This window comes from Dissoconium aciculare (genome assembly GCF_010015565.1).
Source record: "Dissoconium aciculare CBS 342.82 unplaced genomic scaffold K489scaffold_2, whole genome shotgun sequence".
In the NCBI taxonomy this organism is placed as follows: Eukaryota; Fungi; Ascomycota; class Dothideomycetes; order Mycosphaerellales; family Dissoconiaceae; genus Dissoconium; species Dissoconium aciculare.
Genome location: NW_022984952.1, coordinates 365,653 through 387,130, shown reverse-complemented (window position 1 = coordinate 387,130; position 21,478 = coordinate 365,653). Strand labels below are relative to the sequence as shown.

Below are 21,478 nucleotides of genomic sequence, written 5' to 3'. Positions count from 1 at the left end.
CTTATCGATAAGCTTCGGTATCGGCCGGCCACGTGGGAATCGGACTTCAGTCCTCTCCACGGGCAAAATTTTTGACACGAAGCGCATCGGGTATGGAGGCCATCTCGGTCGTTTGTGAAGTGACATTCGGACCGTATTGCTTACGCGACAGGTGCTAAAGATCGCGGTATCGAGATCTGGCAAATCGATCGCTGGCTTGCATGATCGCGGCCGACAGTTCGCATTTTTGAAGTTTCTGTTCACGAGCATATAATACAGCAGCCTTGATTTGAATTCACTATTTTGTGAAGTGAAGTTACTTGCCGCGAAAGTACAATTCTAGAGAATACCTTGCATCTAGACCAACATGCCTTTACATGGCGCTCTCGACAACGAAGTCTATGTAATTGTGCAGAGATTTATCGACCAAGGGGTCCCTTCCGATCCATCAAGTCTATACAACGCATTACAAAGATCAAACTCATCGTTGAAAAGGCGGCCCAAGAAGACATTACTGGCCATTCTGGAAAAGGTTGTCGATTTCATCAAGTCTCAGAATCCCAACGACGAAGATTCCGAGGCCGAAGTCGAGGCGAAAATTCCAACAGTTGACCCAATCGCCGATCTCATGAACCGAAGTCTCCGATCAAATCTAGCTGGACCACCTCTAGCCTCATCAATGTCTTCTCCAATGAAACCAACGACAGTGACGGACGATCAGCGAAGATCGGCAAATGGCGAGTCAATGCCCAAACGCCTCAAACGGACGGCCAACGAGAAGATCTCTGTGGCTGCGCCGGAAGGTATCTCTCTCGGCGACATTGGTGGGATGGGTGATGTACTAGAGCAACTCGAAGAACTTATCGTCGCGCCAATGCAGACACCAGAGATCTATTCGGAGATGAGTTTGCCTCTACCTAAGGGGGTTTTGCTCTATGGACCTCCTGGATGCGGTAAGACGATGATCTCACGCGCGATAGCAGCGGAATTGGGCAAGCCATTCATCGAGATTATGGGCCCCACAGTCGTTTCAAGCATGAGTGGCGATTCCGAGAAAGCCATTCGGGAGATTTTTGATGAGGCAAAGAAGCAAGCACCATGTCTGATCTTTATTGATGAAATCGACGCCATTGCGCCAGCACGGGACTCCAGCCAGAGTCAAATGGAAAAGCGCATGGTCGCACAACTACTAGTCTGTATGGATCAGGTCACAAAGGACCCATTGAAGCCTGTCATTGTCATGGCAGCTACAAATCGACCAGAAAGTCTCGATCCGGCATTACGGCGCGGAGGACGATTCGGTAGTGAGATTAACATCGGTGTGCCGAACGAGCGAGTGCGAATGAAAATCCTTGAGCGACAAACCCAGAAGCTACCTCTTTCTGGCGACATTGACTTTCTACAACTTGCCAAACTAACCGCGGGTTTCGTCGGAGCCGATCTCCACGACCTCGTCGGTAAAGCAGGCACGCACTGCCTACGCCGGCATCGCAATGCTCTCCGACAACAAGCCGTAGACCTCAACATCGACATTGGAGACGTCACAGGAATGGACCCCGCCGTGATCTCCATCAAACGCTACATCGCCCGGACCAACATCCACCAGCTTCCCAACACCCCCGGCCTCGATAACCTCGGGGTAAGCATGAACGATTTCCTCTCCGTCCTACCCAAAATCACGCCTTCCTCCAAACGCGAAGGGTTCGCCACCACGCCCAGCGTCTCCTGGCAAGACGTGGGCGCGCTCTCCAACGTCCGCAAAGTCCTCCGGGACTCCATCGTGCTCCCGATCCAAGAACCCGAGACCTTCCTCGCCCTGGGGGTCGACACCTCCAGCGGCGTGCTCCTCTGGGGCCCGCCGGGCTGCGGCAAGACGCTGATCGCGCAGGCCGCGGCCGCGGAGAGCAAGGCGAATTTCATCTCGATCAAGGGCCCCGAGCTGCTCAACAAATTCGTCGGCGAAAGCGAAGCCGCGGTCCGCAAGGTCTTCCAGCGCGCCCGGAGTAGTCTGCCCTGTGTGATTTTCATCGACGAGCTCGACGCGCTGGTGCCGAAACGCGACGGGTCGAACTCCGAGGCGAGTGCGCGGATCGTGAATACGTTTTTGACTGAGCTCGACGGGATCGGGTCGCGGGAGGGGATTTACGTGGTCGGCGCGACGAATCGTCTCGATGCCGTGGACGACGCGATGTTGAGGCCGGGGAGGCTCGGGCAGCATCTCTTCGTGGGCTTGCCTGGGCCAGAGGAGCGGGTGGATATCTTCCGGGCGATTGCGAGGAATAAACCGGTTGAGATCTCGGTGGCGGTGGAGGCGCTTGTCAAGGGCAAGGGCTGTGAGGGGTATAGCGGAGCGGATTTGAGGGGTTTGTTGCAGGAGGGTGGAAGGCATGCGAGGGAGGCCGGGAAGAAGGTTATTGGGTTGGAGGATTTGGAATTCGCGAGCACGGTGGTGAAGTGTTCGGTGAGGGATCCGGGCGCGTATAGAGGGATGAAGGAGCGTTCGAGGTGAGAGAGAGATGATAAGTCATTGCTCTGGACTGAGAGGGACTCACCGAATGGAGATCTAATTTTGAAATCTGGATGCCAGCATGTTGTCCGGGCATGGAATAGAATTACTTGCATAACAGAAAACCTTCCGAACAATTCGAAATCTTTGCGGACAATATTGTTTTGAAGGTCATATCTCATTGAAATCGTTCATAGTACAGAAAAAGTTAAAAGTGGTTTCGCAGCCAGCCCGTCGGGCCGGTGCCCCGATATTGCCATTCGGAGAGAAAAAAGAAGGGACTCCACGTTCGATCTGATCCTTGTCCCGTTTTCCGTAACACCCGAGCAAGAAAAGAAATCGAGATAACCCTGAACGCCGCCCTCCGACCCCCCAGACACCACCCCAAGCAGGTTTTTCGGAATAACGAATAGTGAGAAAAAAGCAAGATGCACGCGTCGAGGCCGTTAGAGCTGTATTCGATGAGTGAAGGAAAATTTCGCTGGGGATCAAGCGCCGACATGCGCCGACTTTGAAGTTCGAATCTGCCGGGTGGTTGATAGGCTCGTTTTGTAGCGTCGACGGAGACTAGAGAGGTGTAGTTCCGAGTCCGTTCTGGCCAGAGCCTAGTCGTGTGTTCGGATGCCAGACAGACGCTGGCGTTTCGCCTCTGGGTTTGTAAACCTATGATCCATGAGGGTCGTCGTCAACGTGTCGGAGACGCAATCGGCGAGTGGCGCGCGCTGGGCTGTCGCCGCTTTTTTACGTTGCGACTTTCTCCGCCCCCATCAATAGGATTTTGGTCCAATTTGGGGACCAATTGCAGGCATGGAAACCAGTGGGAGATCTCTGTCGCCGGCGTGTATATGAGCGAACATTGAAAATCGAGTAGTTATTAAAAGTACAGGGGTGCCGATCTCGTGTGGGAAAGCGTGACGGCAGCGAAAATGAATATTGGTGATGGTAGGAATGATCTTCCGCTTTCCATCGCAAGACAGTCCGTTTCTTGCTCGGATCGAGTTGCGGCGGTGACCTGTGAAGAACCCGCCGGAATCTGCGCTGGTCCTGCGTTGTGGCCAAGTTTGTTTTGACTGGTAGGTCGCGGTGTTGACACCCCGCTGTTGCATCGTGGTGGGAGACCAGCGGTTCTTCAGGCTAATATCAGGTCTCCGATTGGCAAGTTTTCATGCTTCACTGGAGATGATTTTTCATGCCTCGGGTAAAGTCCAAGGCGACGAGGTGGAAGCAGGAAAAGTAGCAACAGCTGATGAAACTCCCGGGCCGCAGATTCACCTCGTCAACCTCAGCCAAGATGGCGCCATGTATGAAGAGCCATCATCAATCGCTCGGTAAGCATATAAACATCATGAATGATGTGAATAATATCGCAATGATGAGTGAGAAAATCGTCGGTGGTTCCCAGCGGGATTAAGATGTCGACAGCTTGGCATGAGCACGCGATTGATCCAGAAAAGAGTTTTACATCGGTGGGTCGACGTTTCATCAAGTTCGCCAACCGACGGTCCAGATAACCTGTACAAAGAGAATTCATGTTAGACTATCACAGAGTCGTGATAAAATGATAAGGAAAATAACTTACGTGAGCGATGTCGCGAGCGGTGTTGATAGTTTCGCTCACTCGTCCGAAGATACCGGTAGCTACAGGTTCTTCACCCTCCTCGTAGGGCATGAACATGCCACTTCCAGTGCGTCGCATGCCTTCAACACTGAAAGTGTCGTCGTACTCGTCATCTTCGACGTTGTAGTGGCCGCGACCAGCCGGGGTGTGTGAGCGGCTGGTGGAGGGACGTCCATTGTTGCGACCTCGTGAGCTCGAAGCGCCGAGGGAGGAACGCGGGTTGCTGGGTCCAAACGACCAAGCATAGTCGTCATCGGAAGCGCCATCGTCATTATCATCGGCGTAGTTTCCCTTCTTATCCATCGATGAAACGAGGTTGCTTCTGCTGGAGCGAGGAGGGCGAAGGGTTTCTTGAGAAGCGCTGGGGCTGAGTCCCTTGTTGTTTGGCAGCGATGAATTATCGGATCCAAAGGTGTGATGTTGAGATTGCTCGCCAAAATTGGGGAGATCGTCGACACGGTCCTTCAAGGTAGTGGCTGGAAGGGTCTCGATAATGCGACGACCACTGTTAGAGTTGCTCCGACTGGCAGATGGTCGCAATGCCATCGAATGTGAGTTTCGTTTCATTGTCAGTGCATCTTCATCATCACTGGAGGTTTCACTGTCCGCATAGAGATAAGGCTCCTCCTCGCCATCAAAGACCAAGTCCTTGTGATCGACCGCAATGCATTGTTCCACGACATTGTCAAATCGAATATGTCTCTTTTCGCCATTGCATGGGGTGTCGCAAAAGCTCGAACTCCGGCTTGTGAAGTAGTCTGCCTGGTCTCGGCTAGGCACCTCAGAAGGAAGTTTCGATTCGGAAAATTCGGAGCTGGCGTCTGATCGGCGAGGATGGCGTCGAGGCGAGAAAAGGGCTGTGGTGGCAGCTTCGCGTAGGAGTGAGGAGCTGGATATCGACTGTTGGAGCATGATCTCGGATTGAGTGCGCTTTTTTAGGATGGGCTTCTTCTTAGTGATGAAGGAGTTGTTCTTGGACATGCGAGAGGATGGATCGGAGACGTCCTGGGATACCGGATATGACGCTGCGAGTTTCAAAGGACCATAGAGCCATGTGATGTCCGAGTCTTTGAACCTGCAGAGCGAGATCGGTCAGTACGAGATCCTCTAGTTCACAACAATGTCAACGAAACGACGAGTGTTTACACATACCAGTTCAGATTTTCCGGGTTAATGGTCCTCAAGTTGTGCTTTGTCTTGCCCCATGAGCGCCATGACGCATTCTCCAACCGTGAGCATTCTCCATATTCCTTCCTATTGCAAACAATGTGTCTCCAAGACGACCAAATATCCTCTTCCCGCCATTCGTGCGCTAAAAAGTCCACTGCCCGTGACGGTGCATCTTTCACAGCCAGGTCGTCGCAGGTGACCGGCGTAGCGAGTGGTGACTCGGACTCGGAGGATCCTGTAGAAGAAACGTCGGCAGTGTCATCGTGCGAGGCAGGTGACGGCAACGGCGTCTGATGTTGTGCCGATGTTGTCGTCCTTGGGTCGGAGGATCCCAGAGGAGCTGCGATGGTCGTGTCGATAATCAGGCTCGACTGCGATGAGGGTTGTTGGCTTTTCTGCCTGGAGATGTTCGTTGACGATGCACGTAAATCCTCGACGTAATTACATGAAGGTGACAATTCCGCCTCGAGGGGGCTAGAGTTATGTGACGTTGAAGTGGCTCGCGGCGTGGCCGATTGTGCCGATGTTCCCCGGTAGAGCATGGTCGAGGAAGACGACGACCGTCTTAAGCCGGACGCCTGATAATGTGAGTGGCTGTCGGGTTGCCTGGGGGCATAGAGGACTTCCGCCATATTGTCTGTGATTGTTGAAGAAAGGAAAACTCCGCTCGCGCAGAGGCAGTTCGTTCGGACAGTCAAATCATACAATCAGTGTGAGTTGTGTTGGCGAGTCGATAATCCGGGCGAAGGACCGCTTGCGGCACAAAGTTGGTAACGGCAGATTCTGAAACCAAGTTCCACCATAGACCAACTTGGCTGACCGACGATCGAGAATAGTGAAGTAGGACGTCGAGCCAGGGAAATCAAGATAAGAAAGCGATTCGGATTTCGGAGGATGTGTCGCGAATTCAACAGGGAACAGAAAGCGAGGGTTGTATGGGTTGGCAAGAGATGTCGTAGGTTGGAAGACGCAGATACGGGTTGGCAGGAGGGAGGCGAACGCGTGGAGAGAAAAGATTGGGATGATGTGAAGAGAATGAGAGGGAGAATAGAGAAAGTACAGTGGATTGGCAGAGAGGTACAGCAGTCTAGAAGTCCCCGGCGGAAAGCTAGAGAGATGGTTGTGGTACTGTACTGTGCTCTATCCTGGAGCTGGTTTGTCTGTCTGTCGTGCAAATGGTGGGTGGTGGTGACGGCGGTGGTGTCGGGTGGTGGTGGTGGTGGTGGAGGTATGGTACTTAGCGATGGTAGTGGTGGTACTGTAGGATGAACGGTTCTGCCGGATGGAGGAACCGGAAATGGAAGGGCGATTAAATTATGTGAGACGACTGTGAATTGATGGGCAGATGGGGGTGGAACAGGGCAGACTGCCAGACAAACGGGCGGCGGGCGGCGTTCAGGGTTCGCCTGTGCTCGAAAAGCAGGTCGGAACGGGCAGGATAAGTACTACAGTACGCACAGGACAGACATCATCCTCATTGCACCGTCTCTTCTTTTCACGGATAGTATTGTGCGCTCGATTTGTGTGCGCGTGTGTTCAGTGGTTATGCGGGTCAATGGGTACAGTGCAATCAAGTACCGCAACACTCATCAAATGCTCTATACACGACGGTGCTTTTTATTCGTTGCAGTGGTGTTTGATACTCAATGCTTGGTACGAGCGAGTAGGTCAAAATCGGGAGAGGAATTCCGAAACCTTCCCAAAACCCGCTTGCACACCCAAATTCTGCTGCACGTTGTCGGCACCCATGGGAGAAGCAAAGGCGCCGGGCGGAGAGAGAAACCAGGTGTGTGCCATACCGACTGAAAACAGCAATACATGACACACAGAGCCAAGTACGAGGATTCGAAAAATGTAGCACTATTACTGTAGCCAAGTCGACGTCGTCGTCGTCGTTTGTGTGACGATGTGTGGGTGGTGGTGCTGGTGGTGGTGGATTAAGTGGGTGCAGGTGGGTGTGTGCAAGATGGAAGGAAAAAGGTGTGGCGTGTGTGTGTGTGACTCTAACAGTGCACGATGTGTGGAGGGAACGGACGAATGGGCGGATGCGTGGACAAATGGATGGTTCGACTTTGCGATAGAACTTGGTGGGAGTAAAAACGTCAAGTTGCAGTTTCCGCAGTACTGACCTGTTGTAGCGGTGATATCGAATGCTGGTGAAGACGATGATTCGAGATAGGACAATTGCGCTGATTCTCTCGCCTGTTCATGTACATAGAGTAGTATATGTGTGTGCAAATGTGTGTGTGAGCGTGTGTCACCAAATCCGGTTTGTGTCCATATTCAACAGCATATACCTCTAAAATGTAGGTTGTGTGGTGGAGAGAGTGCTGCCACCATGCGCAACGGCCCATGAATTATGCATCGATGTCTCCCAATGCCTGAGCATTCATTTTGCTCATCAGGAATCCGGGGAGACATGGGAGAGGGCATCGAGACCTTGCAGGATACACACCCGAACGCGGATCGACGGATCGATGAGAGTCGACAGATCATAGCAATTCGTCCTGTCCGTATCATCGTACATTCAACCGGGCACGGCGCGACTCTCGGGGGGAATGAAGAGATCGCCCGAGCATCTATCCGCACGCGCACCGCTCAATTCCAGATCGAATGACTTTCCATTCCGTCTTCTCTGGAACCCCTTGAGAGTCCCAGCTCATCGAGCGGCATCTAACATAACGCGGACGACGGCGCCCAGGTACAGACGAAGAGGTATCGAAGCCAGCCAGAGATTCAGATTTTCTCTCGTGAATTGGTGGATCCAGGGCTTGTCATGAGATGCCCTTGCGCCCCATGTACCGAATGTATGAGTACGTACCGGATATACGTGCATCGAAGTAACTTTTACAGGGACACACGCACCTAGAATCGAAAATACCTAGGTACGGAGGTACATGCAGATAGCAGTAGCAGCAGCGGGCTGCCTGCGCACAGGTTTCACTACGGCACATCCACACACATTCACACGCGCGTCCCAATTGGTATCGAGCGAGAGAGACAGATATTCCATTAGGCTGTAGGCGACGTTCTGCTGAGCCAACTTTTCTTGCGAAATCGATCAGAGATTGGACTTCGAGCTCCCATCATCATCATCGTAATGCTTTGCGAACTCGTTAGCACCTGCTCGCAAAGGGGCCATAATACTGTCGCAGCCGATTTCTCGTAAGCGAAGGAAGAGGGTAACGGCGAAGATGATTTGCCGTCGGTCTTAGCCGGCGCGAGAACAACGGGCAACTCGTACCAGTAAAATTTACGTAGAGTCGAACAGGACGGATTGTGAGCAAAAGCGGCCGGTTGGGTCTGGTATGTTTTGTCCGTATGTCCCCGGACTGATATGGTGACCCAACACACTGGCTACGAACCCTCATGTCTGTCGCAGGAAGAGAGCATGCACGTCCACATTGACTGATCTGGAGTCATCCATTGCGATGAACGAGGTGATAATAGGATCGCATCGGGGAGGACGTGGTGCGGATCCGATCCGGCGAGACGGGAAAACCAGCTGGAGCAGGCTTTGATGGCAGGCGGCGTTGCGACCGGCGGCAGCCCGGTGGCGGCGGCACTCGCTTGTCGTGCGGTGAATTCGGACGCTTGGGGGGAGAGACGCTTGCCCTCAATACTGCCCAGGTACTGGAGTAATAATGCGCGTCGCAGTCGCTTGGCCCAGCAGAGCGATGGACAATTTAGGGCTGTGTGGGCTGCCGCGATGGATTTCGCCGTGCACACCGACTCGAAACACGCATTGGAAAGGAAAATGGCCATGGCATTTAGCTGGGAAGGGGGACAGGCACGGTTCACGATGACAAGACCGACGCGCGTGTAGTGCTAGCGGAAAACTTGTTCGATGCCGGAACGTGAAGTGGCCGTCTCTTTTTTGTTTTGTCTTGTCCTGTGCCGTTCCGATTCCTGCTCGCGATGGCTTCCAAACGAGGTTCGGCCGTCTGTGTGAAAATAGTGTCGAGATTGATCGGCAATCAGAACTCTGAGCATGCATGTCAGCTTTTGGCGGCAGACAGTAGACGGAATGACGATAAATGAATTTATGAGCTGTGGTATCTACCACCAGACAGTCAAATCTGCTGTGCAGGTCCTATGGTATTTCTCGTGGCATACAAACAAATACAAACGTTGTGCCTCTGTTCCTTCGATGAGCCCTGGCCTGTTGGCATCGGCGTCAGAATCACAAGATGAGAAAGCATGCGTGGCATGCAAACTATTAGTCCAGGGCACAATCGTAGTGTACTGCGCCTTCGAAGCAAGCACTATACCTGTACAAGCGTGATAAATTGAGCGATACTGTCACTCATGCCTTGAGTGTGTTGTGAAATCGTCCACTTTCCAATCATACAGGCCTAAATGAGTCCTGTCGATACGCGCCTCTGCCCGTGATTACTGTACGATTGATAACTTCCACGATGGGCAGGAAAGATGCGCAGTGAGTACGGCTGGACGTAGGCCCGGACCCCGCGCAAATTCGCTGCCCGTTTGCTCCAAATCGAGATGTTGATTTTTTGCCAAAGGCGATCGATCCCGCGCTCTGCCATCCCTCGGCAGCATTGCTTTTACACAACCGAGCACGCAAGTGGTGAAACAAAAGGGACCAGTTTTCGTTTTGTCCCATGGGAGTCGAGCTTGCTTGCCTTCTGTCCGACCCATCCAGCCCGCATTCATTCTTTGACGCAACGGAAACGACAGCTGCTGCACTCATCGTGCGTGCAATCATCTCACATGGGAGAAGGAGCGCGATGGGGTCACGGCAAAGCGCAACGAGAGCAACACATACGGGCTGGAGGGATACGATACACAGTACATATGATGACATTGGCAACAAGACAAGCCATGATCGACATAAATCTAGCCCGCGAAGTAGTCTCCACCAAATCGATCGCATGATGAGCAAAATCGGGTGTGCTTGTCTCCGCGCCTCTGCCACGTATATGATCTCTACTCGTCATTAGCAAATGGATATAACAAACATCTCCGACCGCGCATTGCCGTCGCTCTCAACATCCCGGGATTCACCTCGTGGCAGGCCGGCGGAGAAAGAGGAGTAAAAGTCAAGAATTCGTACGCTCCTCGGTGCGAAGAAGCGGCGCGTAACGGCGTCATCGCAGGCTTACTTGTCGATCACCACACACTTCGAAAAGAGCCCTCGAGAGCTACGAGGCCATGCTCGTCACGTTACCTCCCGACATGCATTAAAACATGGCGCCCGCCTCCACCTCCACGTGCGACGACGCGGATTATCTCACTCTGCATGTGCCCCAATTTCCCATCAATCGGAAAGCGTAATCGTCCAGGCTGCTGTGCTGTACGATTTGGTGGCCGTCCCCACACACTGTCTCCAGTCCGGCCAACCGTGCTCAAGAAATTCCAAACTCACTGACTACCTAGTCCTGTAGTCTCGCTTTCCGCTGCACGGCGTAGGAGCTATGGCTCGCACCAAAGCGTCGCCTTTCAGAGGCCGCAGAAATGCCCGCGCATTATTTCAGTTTCCTACCGAAGATCCGTCATTGGATCGCTAGTTTATTAAACCGCTCACACGCCCCTCAGCCACCCTGCACAAATGGTACTTGGCGGAGAAGCTACGAACAGCACATAGGCAGGCACAGGCACATAGACTACACAGACGCCTTTGCTGGGCATGGCGGCCTTGGAAATGCCCGGGCCAGCAGTTAACTATACCGTCCCTAGTAACCTAAGTGAAGTGCGCACTGGGCGCATAAGCAGCGACGCGCTGGCCCTACCCCACGCTCGCACGTGGTCTTGGTCAGGAGACAGACGTGGGGCGGGGAGAGAGACCGTTTCGATCATGGAAGTCACGTGACCGTTTATTTTATTGTCCTCTGGCCATCATCAATCAGCCAAACCTACACCATGGCTTTGCGAAACGGCTGCTTGGAGATGATGATGTCGTTTCAGTCCTCTTTCGCTCAAGAACCGTCTATTTACATTACTCCATATCGTCGAACGGTTCGACGGGAGATTTCTTTCCAAGATTGCCTGTAGTTGTGCAATGTGTGATCACGCGAGCGGCCTCATCAGGGTCTGAGCCTTATGTTGATGATGCGCGAAGTCGTCGCGAAGCGGTAGCGACCCGCCTGACCGAGAGACAGAGCAGTTGCAGCAAGACGGAACATAACCGTGACTAGACCAGGCAGTAACAATTGATTGCTCGACCATGCAACAAGGGTCCAGGCCGCTTCATCTGCTGATCCCGCCTAGACCTTTTCATTGATGCTGGCAGGCAGGCGGTCACAACCGCTGCAATCTAATGTTGTTGCCGTCTTCCCCGCGCCGCGCCGTGACCTGGAGATGTACTTGGACACTGGAATCGAAGTACTGTACAAAGGAAAAGGAGCTCCTCCATCATTAAGAGAATTCTGATATTTACCAGCGATATCTCAAGATGTTCTTCAGCGGATTGGTTTCAAGAGAGCTATATTTGATTTACAGCGTATGCATCCCGCTGACTCTATAGACATTGTGGATGTGATGGCGCTCAGTAGACGGGTCTAGACATGCTCACAGCGAAAGCTTCGAGATAACACAGCTTCTTTCAGAAACCCTGTGTATCCCTGTATGCCTGTCCAGTGACATATATCTTATCTCACTCCGAATGGTGAACAGAGCACAAACGTCGTCAAAGTGGATCCCCTGTTTTCTCGAAACGGTCCGAAATCAATCAATATTTAGAGCCTGAGACGATTTGAATCATCCCTCCACAAAGCTATCCGTTCAGCGGTTGGCTGGCGGGATCTTATTATGGTATGGGGCGGACCCCGGTCGTTTTTCCCCACAAAAACCTACACAAGCGGTGGAGCCGCCCGAGTCGTATGTTTCGCATCATGATAAACAGCTGGAGTGCAGCAGTACATCCGGAAGGTTACTTTCGATAATGCGCAAGGGAAGGTGGATTGGTCTCTACTTGTGAATTTCATATTTTCCAAGGCTTGCAATATGGCGCGCAGTCTGGGTGATGCTTCTGCTTTCTCGATACTGACCTGCGGCCTTTCCTGCCTCGACAGCATTTCATGATGCATCGCTTCGGTACGAGGGAGCAAGCATGTAATATTGCTCAAGGTACCGCAACCCTTAGATAAATCTTGTAGCAATGTATCACACTTCGCTTCGTGGTGCATTGCATATGCGCGCGCCCTCGAGCATTATCAAAGGTATTGGAGTGTGTACCGTGACTGCATATTTGAGATGAGAGGAATCTCTGGCAACGAGTGAAACCGCCCTTGGGGTCAGGGCGACTTCCCGATGAAGATTGTTGATGACCTGTTGTTAACATATCACCACATCCTCAAATGCAACGTCAGCACAGCAGCGCTCCGGCGCTTCCACGTGTGGAGCCCTCGCCATGTCGAAGTTCCCAACAAAGGGCAGCGGACTCCCTTGACGATGTTGGCAAACAATTGCATAGTTCAAGCTGCATCTACAACATCCCTCACACGCCCACGGGTGGTGGCAAGGCATTCATCAAAGGAAATCACTTCATCAATTGCGCAGATTGTGGAGTGCATGATGAAGTCCAGGGAAGCGGATGCTCAACAACGCACCCCGGCATTTTGATTGCAACCCAGTGAGTGTGTGCCCAGCCCTGGAGGTGTTTCAATCATCAGCGATGTTCACAAATCTGGAGATCGCGTCTCAACGGAATTTGGGGGATTGCGCAATGGCCAGACCCTATTTTTGTACATGGAAACAGCCACCGACGAACGCCCGAGGTTGGAAGTGATAGGCTGTGATGACTTCGACCTCGCGCCTTGAATCAATGGCTGATGCCAGCAATTAAGTATTCCAAACACCTTTCGAGATATCTGACCGGCACTTCGCGTGCCTTTCACGACGGAGCACAATCTCCTGGCCAATAAGGTTCACCGTGTGTCGTAAATGATTCGCAAGGATTGCCTGGGATAGCATGTCTGGACTCGCAGCCACGAAGGCAAGATAAGAACAACAAATCATGTACTGTACATATAAATTTCCGTCAAGGTAATATCCACAAAAACACCGATCGGGCCTATCGCAAAGGGCTGACATTCCACGCCAGAGCAGGCCAGGCAACAAGCAACAAGCAACCCAGAACATGGTTTTCTTGCTCGGCGGCAAGCCGACCGGGACGCCGTACATATCTCTCATCTCATGGTCGCCACCAGATTCTCGTTTGCTTACCCTCATACATACATAGATACGGCGCTGACCGGGGCAGAGAGAGTATGCACTATGCATGTCTTTGTGATATGCAGACAGACGATGAGATAATGAAGGGTGTGTGTGGGTGGGGGATGATGCATGAAACGTTCAGATTGGTGCGCGTTGAGCTGCAATGCGGGCGGATGCTGCCCATGCGTCTGCGGGCACGCAATGGCCGGAATATTTTTTTGGTGGGCTGACTGGGCGGCCAGCTGCAAGCAAGCATGGATCATTTTGACATGTGAAAGCGAGAACCGTCCTGCCATCTCCGCATCCCTGCTCGCATTATCATTATCGACGAAGATGCCAGGGTTGCTGTGTGTCGCACTGGCGTGCGTCTCATCCTTATCTCCTCTCCAGTATGTGTGAATCTCGGCACGTTCGCAGACGCCTCTCCTTCAGGCAGGTCGCTGCTGCTGTGGAGAATGAACCAACCCTTGCCCCATCGCTCGATGTTGTGGAGAGACACGGAAGACATGTTTGACTACTCGTGCACGATACTGGTACCGAAGAGCTTGACATTCTGCGTCCAAGAGCCCGCCTTTATGGGGACCAGCCATCTTCCTCCGGATGGATTTCGCATATCTCTCAATTTGCAGTGAATCGGGATACGCACCGCGTGTTGAGGCATTTATCGAAATTCCAGAGCAAGCAGGAGCACTAGGAATCTCGCTTGTGTCTACTTCAGCTTACTTGAAATAAGATGAAATATCTCTCGGCTGCAGGCCGAACCTGCAGGAAAGTCCATCCTGGTGCGCGGATTGATGCTTTTCTAGCTGCATGGCGGCACAGCATTGTTTCGTGCACAAGGTGAAGATCGCACGCGCCATTGGTCCAACAGCACCCACGAATTTTGATATATAGATCGACGAACTATGTTGGTACCAGGGATCTCACGTCTAGATTTGCCTTGTTCCTAGTAAACTATCAATTCATTCCATGGGTACAAACGGGCTCAGCTATGCAGATAATTATTTGGCATAGACGATCTCGCGACAGAATGCATTTCTTCAGTCGTATCCAAGGCTGCTCTGGTCATTCCGAGCGCTGGCATGTAGAACCCGGGATGAAGCGGGTTGAAATTCGGAAAAGCTTTGGTGATATGCACCACGGCAGATCTTTTTCCAGCCCTACTTGACGATCTTGAGGTGAGATTTCGAAGCAAAGAAAAGAAAAAGACAGGGCATGTTAGGCTTTTCCCGGCAAGCTTTGCAACATATACACTAGGCACACCCATTTGATCACTCGCCCTTCCGACTCCCACCGAGGGAGAGCGCGCCAATGGGGCAGCAACTTCTACATTCAGAATCTCACTCCGACCGACGTTCGCGCCAATAGACGAATTTTTCTTTTCCCCTTCTATTTCTGCTTGGATGGTGGGGATCTGCAAACTCAGATTTTCTTCATTAGCACGCAATCCTGATCTCATCTATCTGCCATGTTGCCGTGGTGGAAGTTCACGCCGGACTTGGCGCCGCTTAAACGCTTGGAGAAGAGGCCCACCGTCGCGAGGATTTCCCGCCTGAAGACAAGCCACCGAAACACACTTCCGCGCTTCATCTGCATTGGGTGCTTGCTTCATGACGATGCGAGCACTGACGCCGCTCTATGTTCACACTTGCATGCATGCAATTCTGCGTGAAACGCTCGCACGTTCGTTGCTCGCGTCGAAGAGGTCACAGCAGCGATGCCACCCTACCTCTCTGCTGTACCGGTGTCGGCCAATACGCACTGTCATGGCGTGATTATGGTAGGTCCTTCCAGGGCACAACACAGCCGCCGCCGAGCGAGCAGTGCATCATGGAGTGTCTCGAGGCCGTGTGTGAAGAACCATTGATGTCCCGCCGCTGGACACGGCGAAACTCCGTGCATGCCCGATGAGGTCGGATCTCGCTCCGCATCCGATTGACTTCCGCCCGTTAATGAACCAGACGTTTCCATACACACTCCCAGATCTTGGAAGTGGACCTTTTCTCCAAGACAGACCTCACTCCTTCGTCGGCCATTGGCCACACCAATAGAGCGACCCGCGGGTTACAAATGTGCATGCTCTTGAGATGTAGCTGTTGGTGTGCGAAGCTGTCCCGCTCGGGCAAGTCGATGCTTACGTCGCACAGGGCGGCAACAAAAGCCGAATGTGGATAATTTCCCTGTTTCACGACATCTCGTCCTGATCCTTCGTTGGCGAACAGATTAGCTCTTCGCTCGACACAGACCTCCAACAAGGTTCACCGAGAAAACTACCATGCCCATTTCGACAATGTTGGCGCGTGTCTGTTCCTGTTCATGGGCAATACCAGGAATTCAAACACGTCATCTTGTCTCTCAATGAGATCCACAACTCTCACCATGATGCATCTCGGCGGTAACGGGGATGATTCGGCGCTGTGGATCCTCCTGCGAAACATCAATTTCATGCAATACTACGCTTGAACGACGTCCAACAAAGGCGTGTTGACATGGTACAAGAGACACAAGGTAGGTGGAGCCGGTCTGTCAACTATGTCAGCAGTTTCACGCTGGTGGGTTTTTGGACCGCCCAGGAATTCGCTCATTCGACCTCACATCGGAACTCGTCTGAAAGCAACGGGATAAATTATCATCCGCATGAAGCCGCAGAGGGACCGCATCAGTGATGACCCGGTACTTTTCAACACCATGATGAAGGTCTACTGTCCGCGTTGAATGCCATTCCATGCCATGCCATGCCATGTCACGGAGACAGCTCATTGGACCATCCTCTCAAGCAAACATAGCGTATCTATCTACGATTGTGGCGAGTGCACTAGTTACTCGCAGGTTTCAGACCTTATCGCACCCCAAAATTTCGAAACTTATTAGTTGGCAGCGCAAGGCCAACTTTTCCGTGTGAATATGTCCAGCTTGCCAAGTTTTTGTTTTACTTTGTCCCTGTCGCAAGCGTATGTGGCTTGCCTTCGTTCACATCGTGTTCATTGTTATACAAGGATTTGGTATTGTAGTTACATATCTTATATGTGCCACGCATGCGAACATGTGGCACGGCCTGATAAGCTTGAACTTCTGCTACGTGTGCGGACGTGAGACAACGAAATGGTCTTCGATTAACTGCACGTCATGCATGTATTGCTTTCAATGAATGGTGCTTATCAACATAATTGCCTTGTTTTTCGTGCTCTTTGTTAAGAATCCCAACGATTGCGTAATGAACTGGAGATGAAACTTGCCCGATCAATTGGTGCTTTCCAGGTCTCTGTTCTTTGAGATAGGTTCTTTCGGATGTAGTCCTTGGAATTGTTGGTTCTTTCTGGGGGACTTGTCGCGTAGTCTTGCCTTGAATATTATCTGTGTATCGACACTTTGGTATTAGGCTACTTTCAGTTGATGCTCATGCCCTCACTTATTATTGTGCAAGTCAGTGACTATAGAGAAACCCGTCTTGTCTTAGAACATTCGGTATCTGATATGGCTGAGTCTCCGAACGCGTCTTGGGTATTCAATAATAATTTGGCCAATACAGTATAGGGTTATGGTAGAGCATATTAGGGTTTGAAAATGCGACGTCACCCTGAGATATGTCGATGTGACTTCACGCAAGTGATCTGAGCAAGAGTCAGGACTGGTAATGCGACGACTTCACTGCGTCCAGTGCAGGATCAATCTACCAGGACTGCATCTGAGTGGAAGCAGTTTGTGCTACTTCCACAAACCGGAAGTGTTGTCGAATGTGAGTAGGCATCCTTCGAAATTCTAGTTCGGCCTTTCAGGTGATCAAAGTGACCATCGCACAATACGATCTGGGCCCATTCACTTCTATTTGCACGAGCCCATGGACCGAACGACCCTGGATGGCATACCCAATGAGCTGTTTGATTGCGTTTTGCAATATCTCAAGTTTGACAGCATTGGTAACCTCCGACTGGCGAATCGCGCTTTCAATGCGAGAGCCACGCAAAAGAAATTTCGATCCTGTTTCCAAAATGTGCACCTGTATATAGAACAATCCAAATTAGAATCATTCGCTGCAGTAGCAAAGGGGCCTATGGGCCGTTTGGTCGAGAATCTAGTCATCGTTGGGCTTGCTCATGACCTCGAGCACTTGTCAAGGATCATTCAACGGGGAGAAGAGTATGTGCCCCATGCAAAACATTACCGTCTACCTGGGGAGATGCGAAAGTGTACCCCAAAGGAGTTGGACGTGTATGAGTATGCTCTCAGGGCATTACAAAGGCAGAAAGTTGAGCAGGAGATGTTCTTTGACGACCCCGAAGCTGTCGAAGTTTTGCGTCAGGTGTTCATGACTCTGGCCGCACATGACCAATACAAATTGCACAGTCTCTCTATGGAATTCGGTGTTTTTCAGAAGCCTGCAGCCATGAAGATTCCGTGGCATGATCTTCGAGAAATCGACGAGCGTTTGATGCTGGCTACTGCCTCGAAGACCTGCTCTGTCATCTGTGCTGCGATTTCTTCCACCAGCATGTCGTTCGACTCACTCACCGTTTTCCATATGACACCAAGATACTATGAACTGCCGTGTAACGAGCTCAGTCGTTTCGAATGGGAGATATCTGGCTACGCACCGATGATTTCAACATTAAAATCACTCTCCCTGTTCATATCAGACCCTATCAGTGCCGAGCAAACGGACACAAATGATATCTTATGGGCCAAGCTATCAAAAGAGACAAACTTCTCGAGTATTCCGAAATTGCTTAAAGCATGCTAAAATTTGGAAGAGCTGAGTCTAGGTCGCTACCACAATCACATTATAAGGACAGATCAAGAGGTCACAGCCGAGGGTTGGGTTCCGCATGATGTATCGATTTTCTCGCGGCAGCAACAAATAGAACGAGCGATGCGAGCAAGATTTCCGCGTCTCCGAGCCTTCAAGCTAGTATTATTTCACATTCGAGTCGATGACCTTGAATATTTCCTCTCGGCTCACTGTAAGTCGCTACGAGAGCTCCATCTGCAATATGTCAGTGTGACAGATAATTCCATCTCGCTGATACTAGCACTTATCAGCACCGATGCATTTGACCTTGTCAATGCTACGCTGGAGACGCTTTGTGATATCAACGGTCAAGTGAGGTTTGTCGAGAATCCGGAACGAAAGTACACACGCGTTAGTTGCAACCGGCTGGGGAGGGGTACTCCTTTGGATGATCGAAAAATCGTCCACTGCTGGAATGATGACACCATGAAAAAGATTCAGCATGATTACTATATTTACCCAGAGGCAGATTGGGATGACGGGAGTGACACGAGCGACCAAAATTGAGATGAATGGTCTCCAGCACCCGTGAGATTAGGAGCCTGGAGTACGGACAACAGAAAGTGCGATATGGACTCGTGAAAGCATGCCCGTATGTACTACATAAATGAACACCTTCTCTCATCTCAGCTCAGTTCTTCTCACCAAGGATAGCATCGAAAGGTATCGACAGATCGCGCACCTCTCAAACATGCAGGAGGCTCGTGCAGTCACAGTCATTGCTTGTGTATAGGCTGCTGAATAATCAATGCCTCGGACATGGACCTCGTCCTGTCCATGAAAACACACTCTCCTTCCTATTCGCTCCCGTCGAAGTACTCAGAGATCACTGAAACCCGGAATCTGCTTCGTAATTTCGTTCTCATTGTATCTCTTGTAGAGACTGAGCGGGCTAAGCTTAGTCCATACGGGTGAGCCAGATGTGCTTTTAGTAAGGGAAAGATTTATTCCGGCACGAGTGTGTGTAGATGGTGATTCAGAGCGTTTTTGATGCCTGATTCCATCCGTTCTGTGCGGACAGAGGCCCGACCCAAGAACTAGAGCAGAAAAGCAGCGGCGATGTTTGTCGTCATACTGTAAACAAAGCATTACGAGCTATAATGTGAGGATGGGTCATGGAGTTTATTAAGTAGATCATATCATATCCAAATCGACAGTAACACGCGTGTAAAGACAACAATGGAACTCTCGTGTATATGGTCTACTCATCTATATCCTCGAACCGAGCACCAAACTGTAGTCTGTCCCACTTATTGCATTCCCCATCCCGGAACTTGGGATCGCGATCGCGACCGAATTGGCGATTGTTGCGACGCATGCCGGATTCATGATTGTATTTGATCTCCTTCTTCACGTCAGATCCCCAGCACCGAATGATGTTCCGATTGTTGTGGACTCCGCTGAGTTCTGTATAATGTAGAACTTCGTCTCCCACCCGGAATAATGCCAGCCCATGCCTCCAGCACCCGTCTTCACCCTCCGAGTATCCGTCTTCGTCCTCTGGCGGACTGAAGTATCGTTCTGTGATGTCTTGCAGTCTGATCTCGAGCAGAGCTGACATCTCACCCGCGATGACTCTTGTGATCATCGACAGTGGGTCCCCCTTGAGTCTAATATGATGTAGTACAAGTGACTGAATCGTAGTTTTATGGTTTCTCAGGAACAGAGCAAAGTCTGCTGTTGTGACAGTGAATCCTCCAAAACGTACTATTCTGAGGCAATGAAGTTTGAAGTGCATGAGTTGAAAAGTCTGCCGCTGCCACATGGCCTGCTGAGCACCATTATATGCGCGCTTGTCTCGTGCAGCCTTTGCCTCCTTAGCACGTCTTTCCTTCTTCGAGTCGTATACATCGAACGACTCTTTTCCAATCGTGATTGCCGGGATGCGGTATATCGATACGTAGAGATCCTCAATTTCTGGACATGCTAGAAGCAATCTAGGGAGACCACTATAATTTGCTGGACTCAGGAGCTCGGCAATCTTGGAGTCATCAACTTCCTCAGTCGACCGCGGGATTTGATCAGAGATACTGAGAGACAGTTTCTTCAAGCCTCTCAGTGTCTGAGACTGAACCAGTGCATTCCAATCGAGTTTACCAAGTTCTATACAGGGTAAGCTGTACGCTAGAGTAGATGGGATATTGTTGAAAATGGTGAGGGACTTGACTTTGAGCGATGAACCTTTTAAAGCTGCCATGGCGAGTCTGAAGGTACGACAAGCTGCTCCAAAGAACAGCTCCCATGGCGTCTTAAATCTTTCGAATGCTCGCGCAGTGTTTCCCGCGTTATCGTGATATACTGCCACTTCAAGTGACAAGCTTTGCAGTCCCGAGGGACTAACAGCGGCGATGTTCGAGAATGCCGCTCGCATGAGCTCGACGTCACGGCCTTTCCGGTGCAAATTCTCCAGATTACAGTTTGCCCACCGCAGGGTAGTGATGTCACTCTGGGCTTGTTCTGGCCCGATCATTCCGCATTCCAATTGGTCGATTTGATGCATTATGGTCCCTACGCCGAGGGCAAGCTTTGGAATTGTTCGAGGGCGCGACGACCTGCGGTAGAGGTCTGCCCAATCGTAGACGAGGCCGACGACGGTAACATCCTTGACGTAGGAACTTAATGAAGGATTCTTGGTAATCTCAACGAAGGACTGCAGTGACCATTTGGAGACCTCGACTGTCAAGCTCCGGACTAGACGCTTGAATTTCGTCTCGGTGGCCTTATGACATATCAGGGTACTGACCAGACGCAAGTTGAGAACGTCGTCGGGTCTCACATCTTGTAAGATCCAGCTGAAGAGCTCGATAGGTAGACTTTCTAGAGATGCGTTAGTCATTTGATCGGTTGATTCGTCGAGCCAGTAACACCTTTGCTGACACTGCCAAATCGGACTTGGTAGCTTAAATTTGACAGGAAGATGGATGATATCGCGGTAGTAATTTCTTCGAGAATACAGGCATAAAGATTCCGATCTTGAATGATCGGCCGGCTCGCCGCGTGTGTGACTCATATGGGGCCGTACCCTGCGCTGTGCGGACCGCAAATGCGGCGTCCAAGCCCGTGCATGTACCTAACGATCAATAGCAATCGGGCAAAGGGCATGGGGGACTCCGCCACAAACGACAGTGTCAGCAGACATCTATCGAGTCAGATACCATCAATTCTGCTTGTCCGCTCCACATCCTGTCAGTAAAATCATCGTGCCTGTGTTTGATGCTAACAGGACATACCTCATATCATTCAG

At 51.3% G+C, this 21,478-nt stretch overlaps 5 protein-coding genes across 5 annotated transcripts; 2 read left to right on the top strand and 3 right to left on the bottom strand.

The window, feature by feature from the left end:
* Positions 1-346: 346 nt before the first annotated feature.
* Positions 347-2,488, top strand: K489DRAFT_312020 (AAA-domain-containing protein; the record flags this gene model as incomplete). The annotated part of the gene is made up of 1 exon (XM_033600827.1): positions 347-2,488. One exon carries the CDS (start codon positions 347-349, stop codon positions 2,486-2,488), a length of 2,142 nt encoding a protein of 713 aa, XP_033462944.1.
* A 1,537-nt stretch (positions 2,489-4,025) lies between these two features.
* On the bottom strand, positions 4,026-5,815 carry K489DRAFT_313135 (uncharacterized protein; the record flags this gene model as incomplete). Its single annotated transcript, XM_033600913.1, has 2 exons — positions 4,026-5,178; positions 5,250-5,815. The coding sequence occupies 2 exons, from the start codon at positions 5,813-5,815 to the stop codon at positions 4,026-4,028; spliced, it is 1,719 nt and encodes a 572-aa protein (XP_033462943.1).
* A 3,737-nt stretch (positions 5,816-9,552) lies between these two features.
* K489DRAFT_101174 (uncharacterized protein) lies at positions 9,553-10,410 on the bottom strand. Its single transcript, XM_033598836.1, has one exon. The coding sequence runs from the start codon at positions 10,165-10,167 to the stop codon at positions 9,619-9,621; it is 549 nt and encodes a 182-aa protein (XP_033462942.1). The 5' UTR covers positions 10,168-10,410; the 3' UTR covers positions 9,553-9,618.
* A 6,515-nt stretch (positions 10,411-16,925) lies between these two features.
* K489DRAFT_419207 (uncharacterized protein) lies at positions 16,926-18,741 on the top strand (the record flags this gene model as incomplete). Its single annotated transcript, XM_033608207.1, has 3 exons — positions 16,926-18,157; positions 18,197-18,406; positions 18,476-18,741. The coding sequence occupies exons 1-3, from the start codon at positions 17,287-17,289 to the stop codon at positions 18,739-18,741; spliced, it is 1,347 nt and encodes a 448-aa protein (XP_033462941.1). The 5' UTR covers positions 16,926-17,286.
* A 594-nt stretch (positions 18,742-19,335) lies between these two features.
* K489DRAFT_101124 (uncharacterized protein) lies at positions 19,336-21,341 on the bottom strand. The gene is made up of 2 exons (XM_033598835.1): positions 21,102-21,341; positions 19,336-21,047 (listed from the first exon to the last, which is right to left on the bottom strand). Exons 1-2 carry the CDS (start codon positions 21,242-21,244, stop codon positions 19,436-19,438), a joined length of 1,755 nt encoding a protein of 584 aa, XP_033462940.1. The 5' UTR covers positions 21,245-21,341; the 3' UTR covers positions 19,336-19,435.
* Between the last annotated feature and the right edge of the window lie 137 nt (positions 21,342-21,478).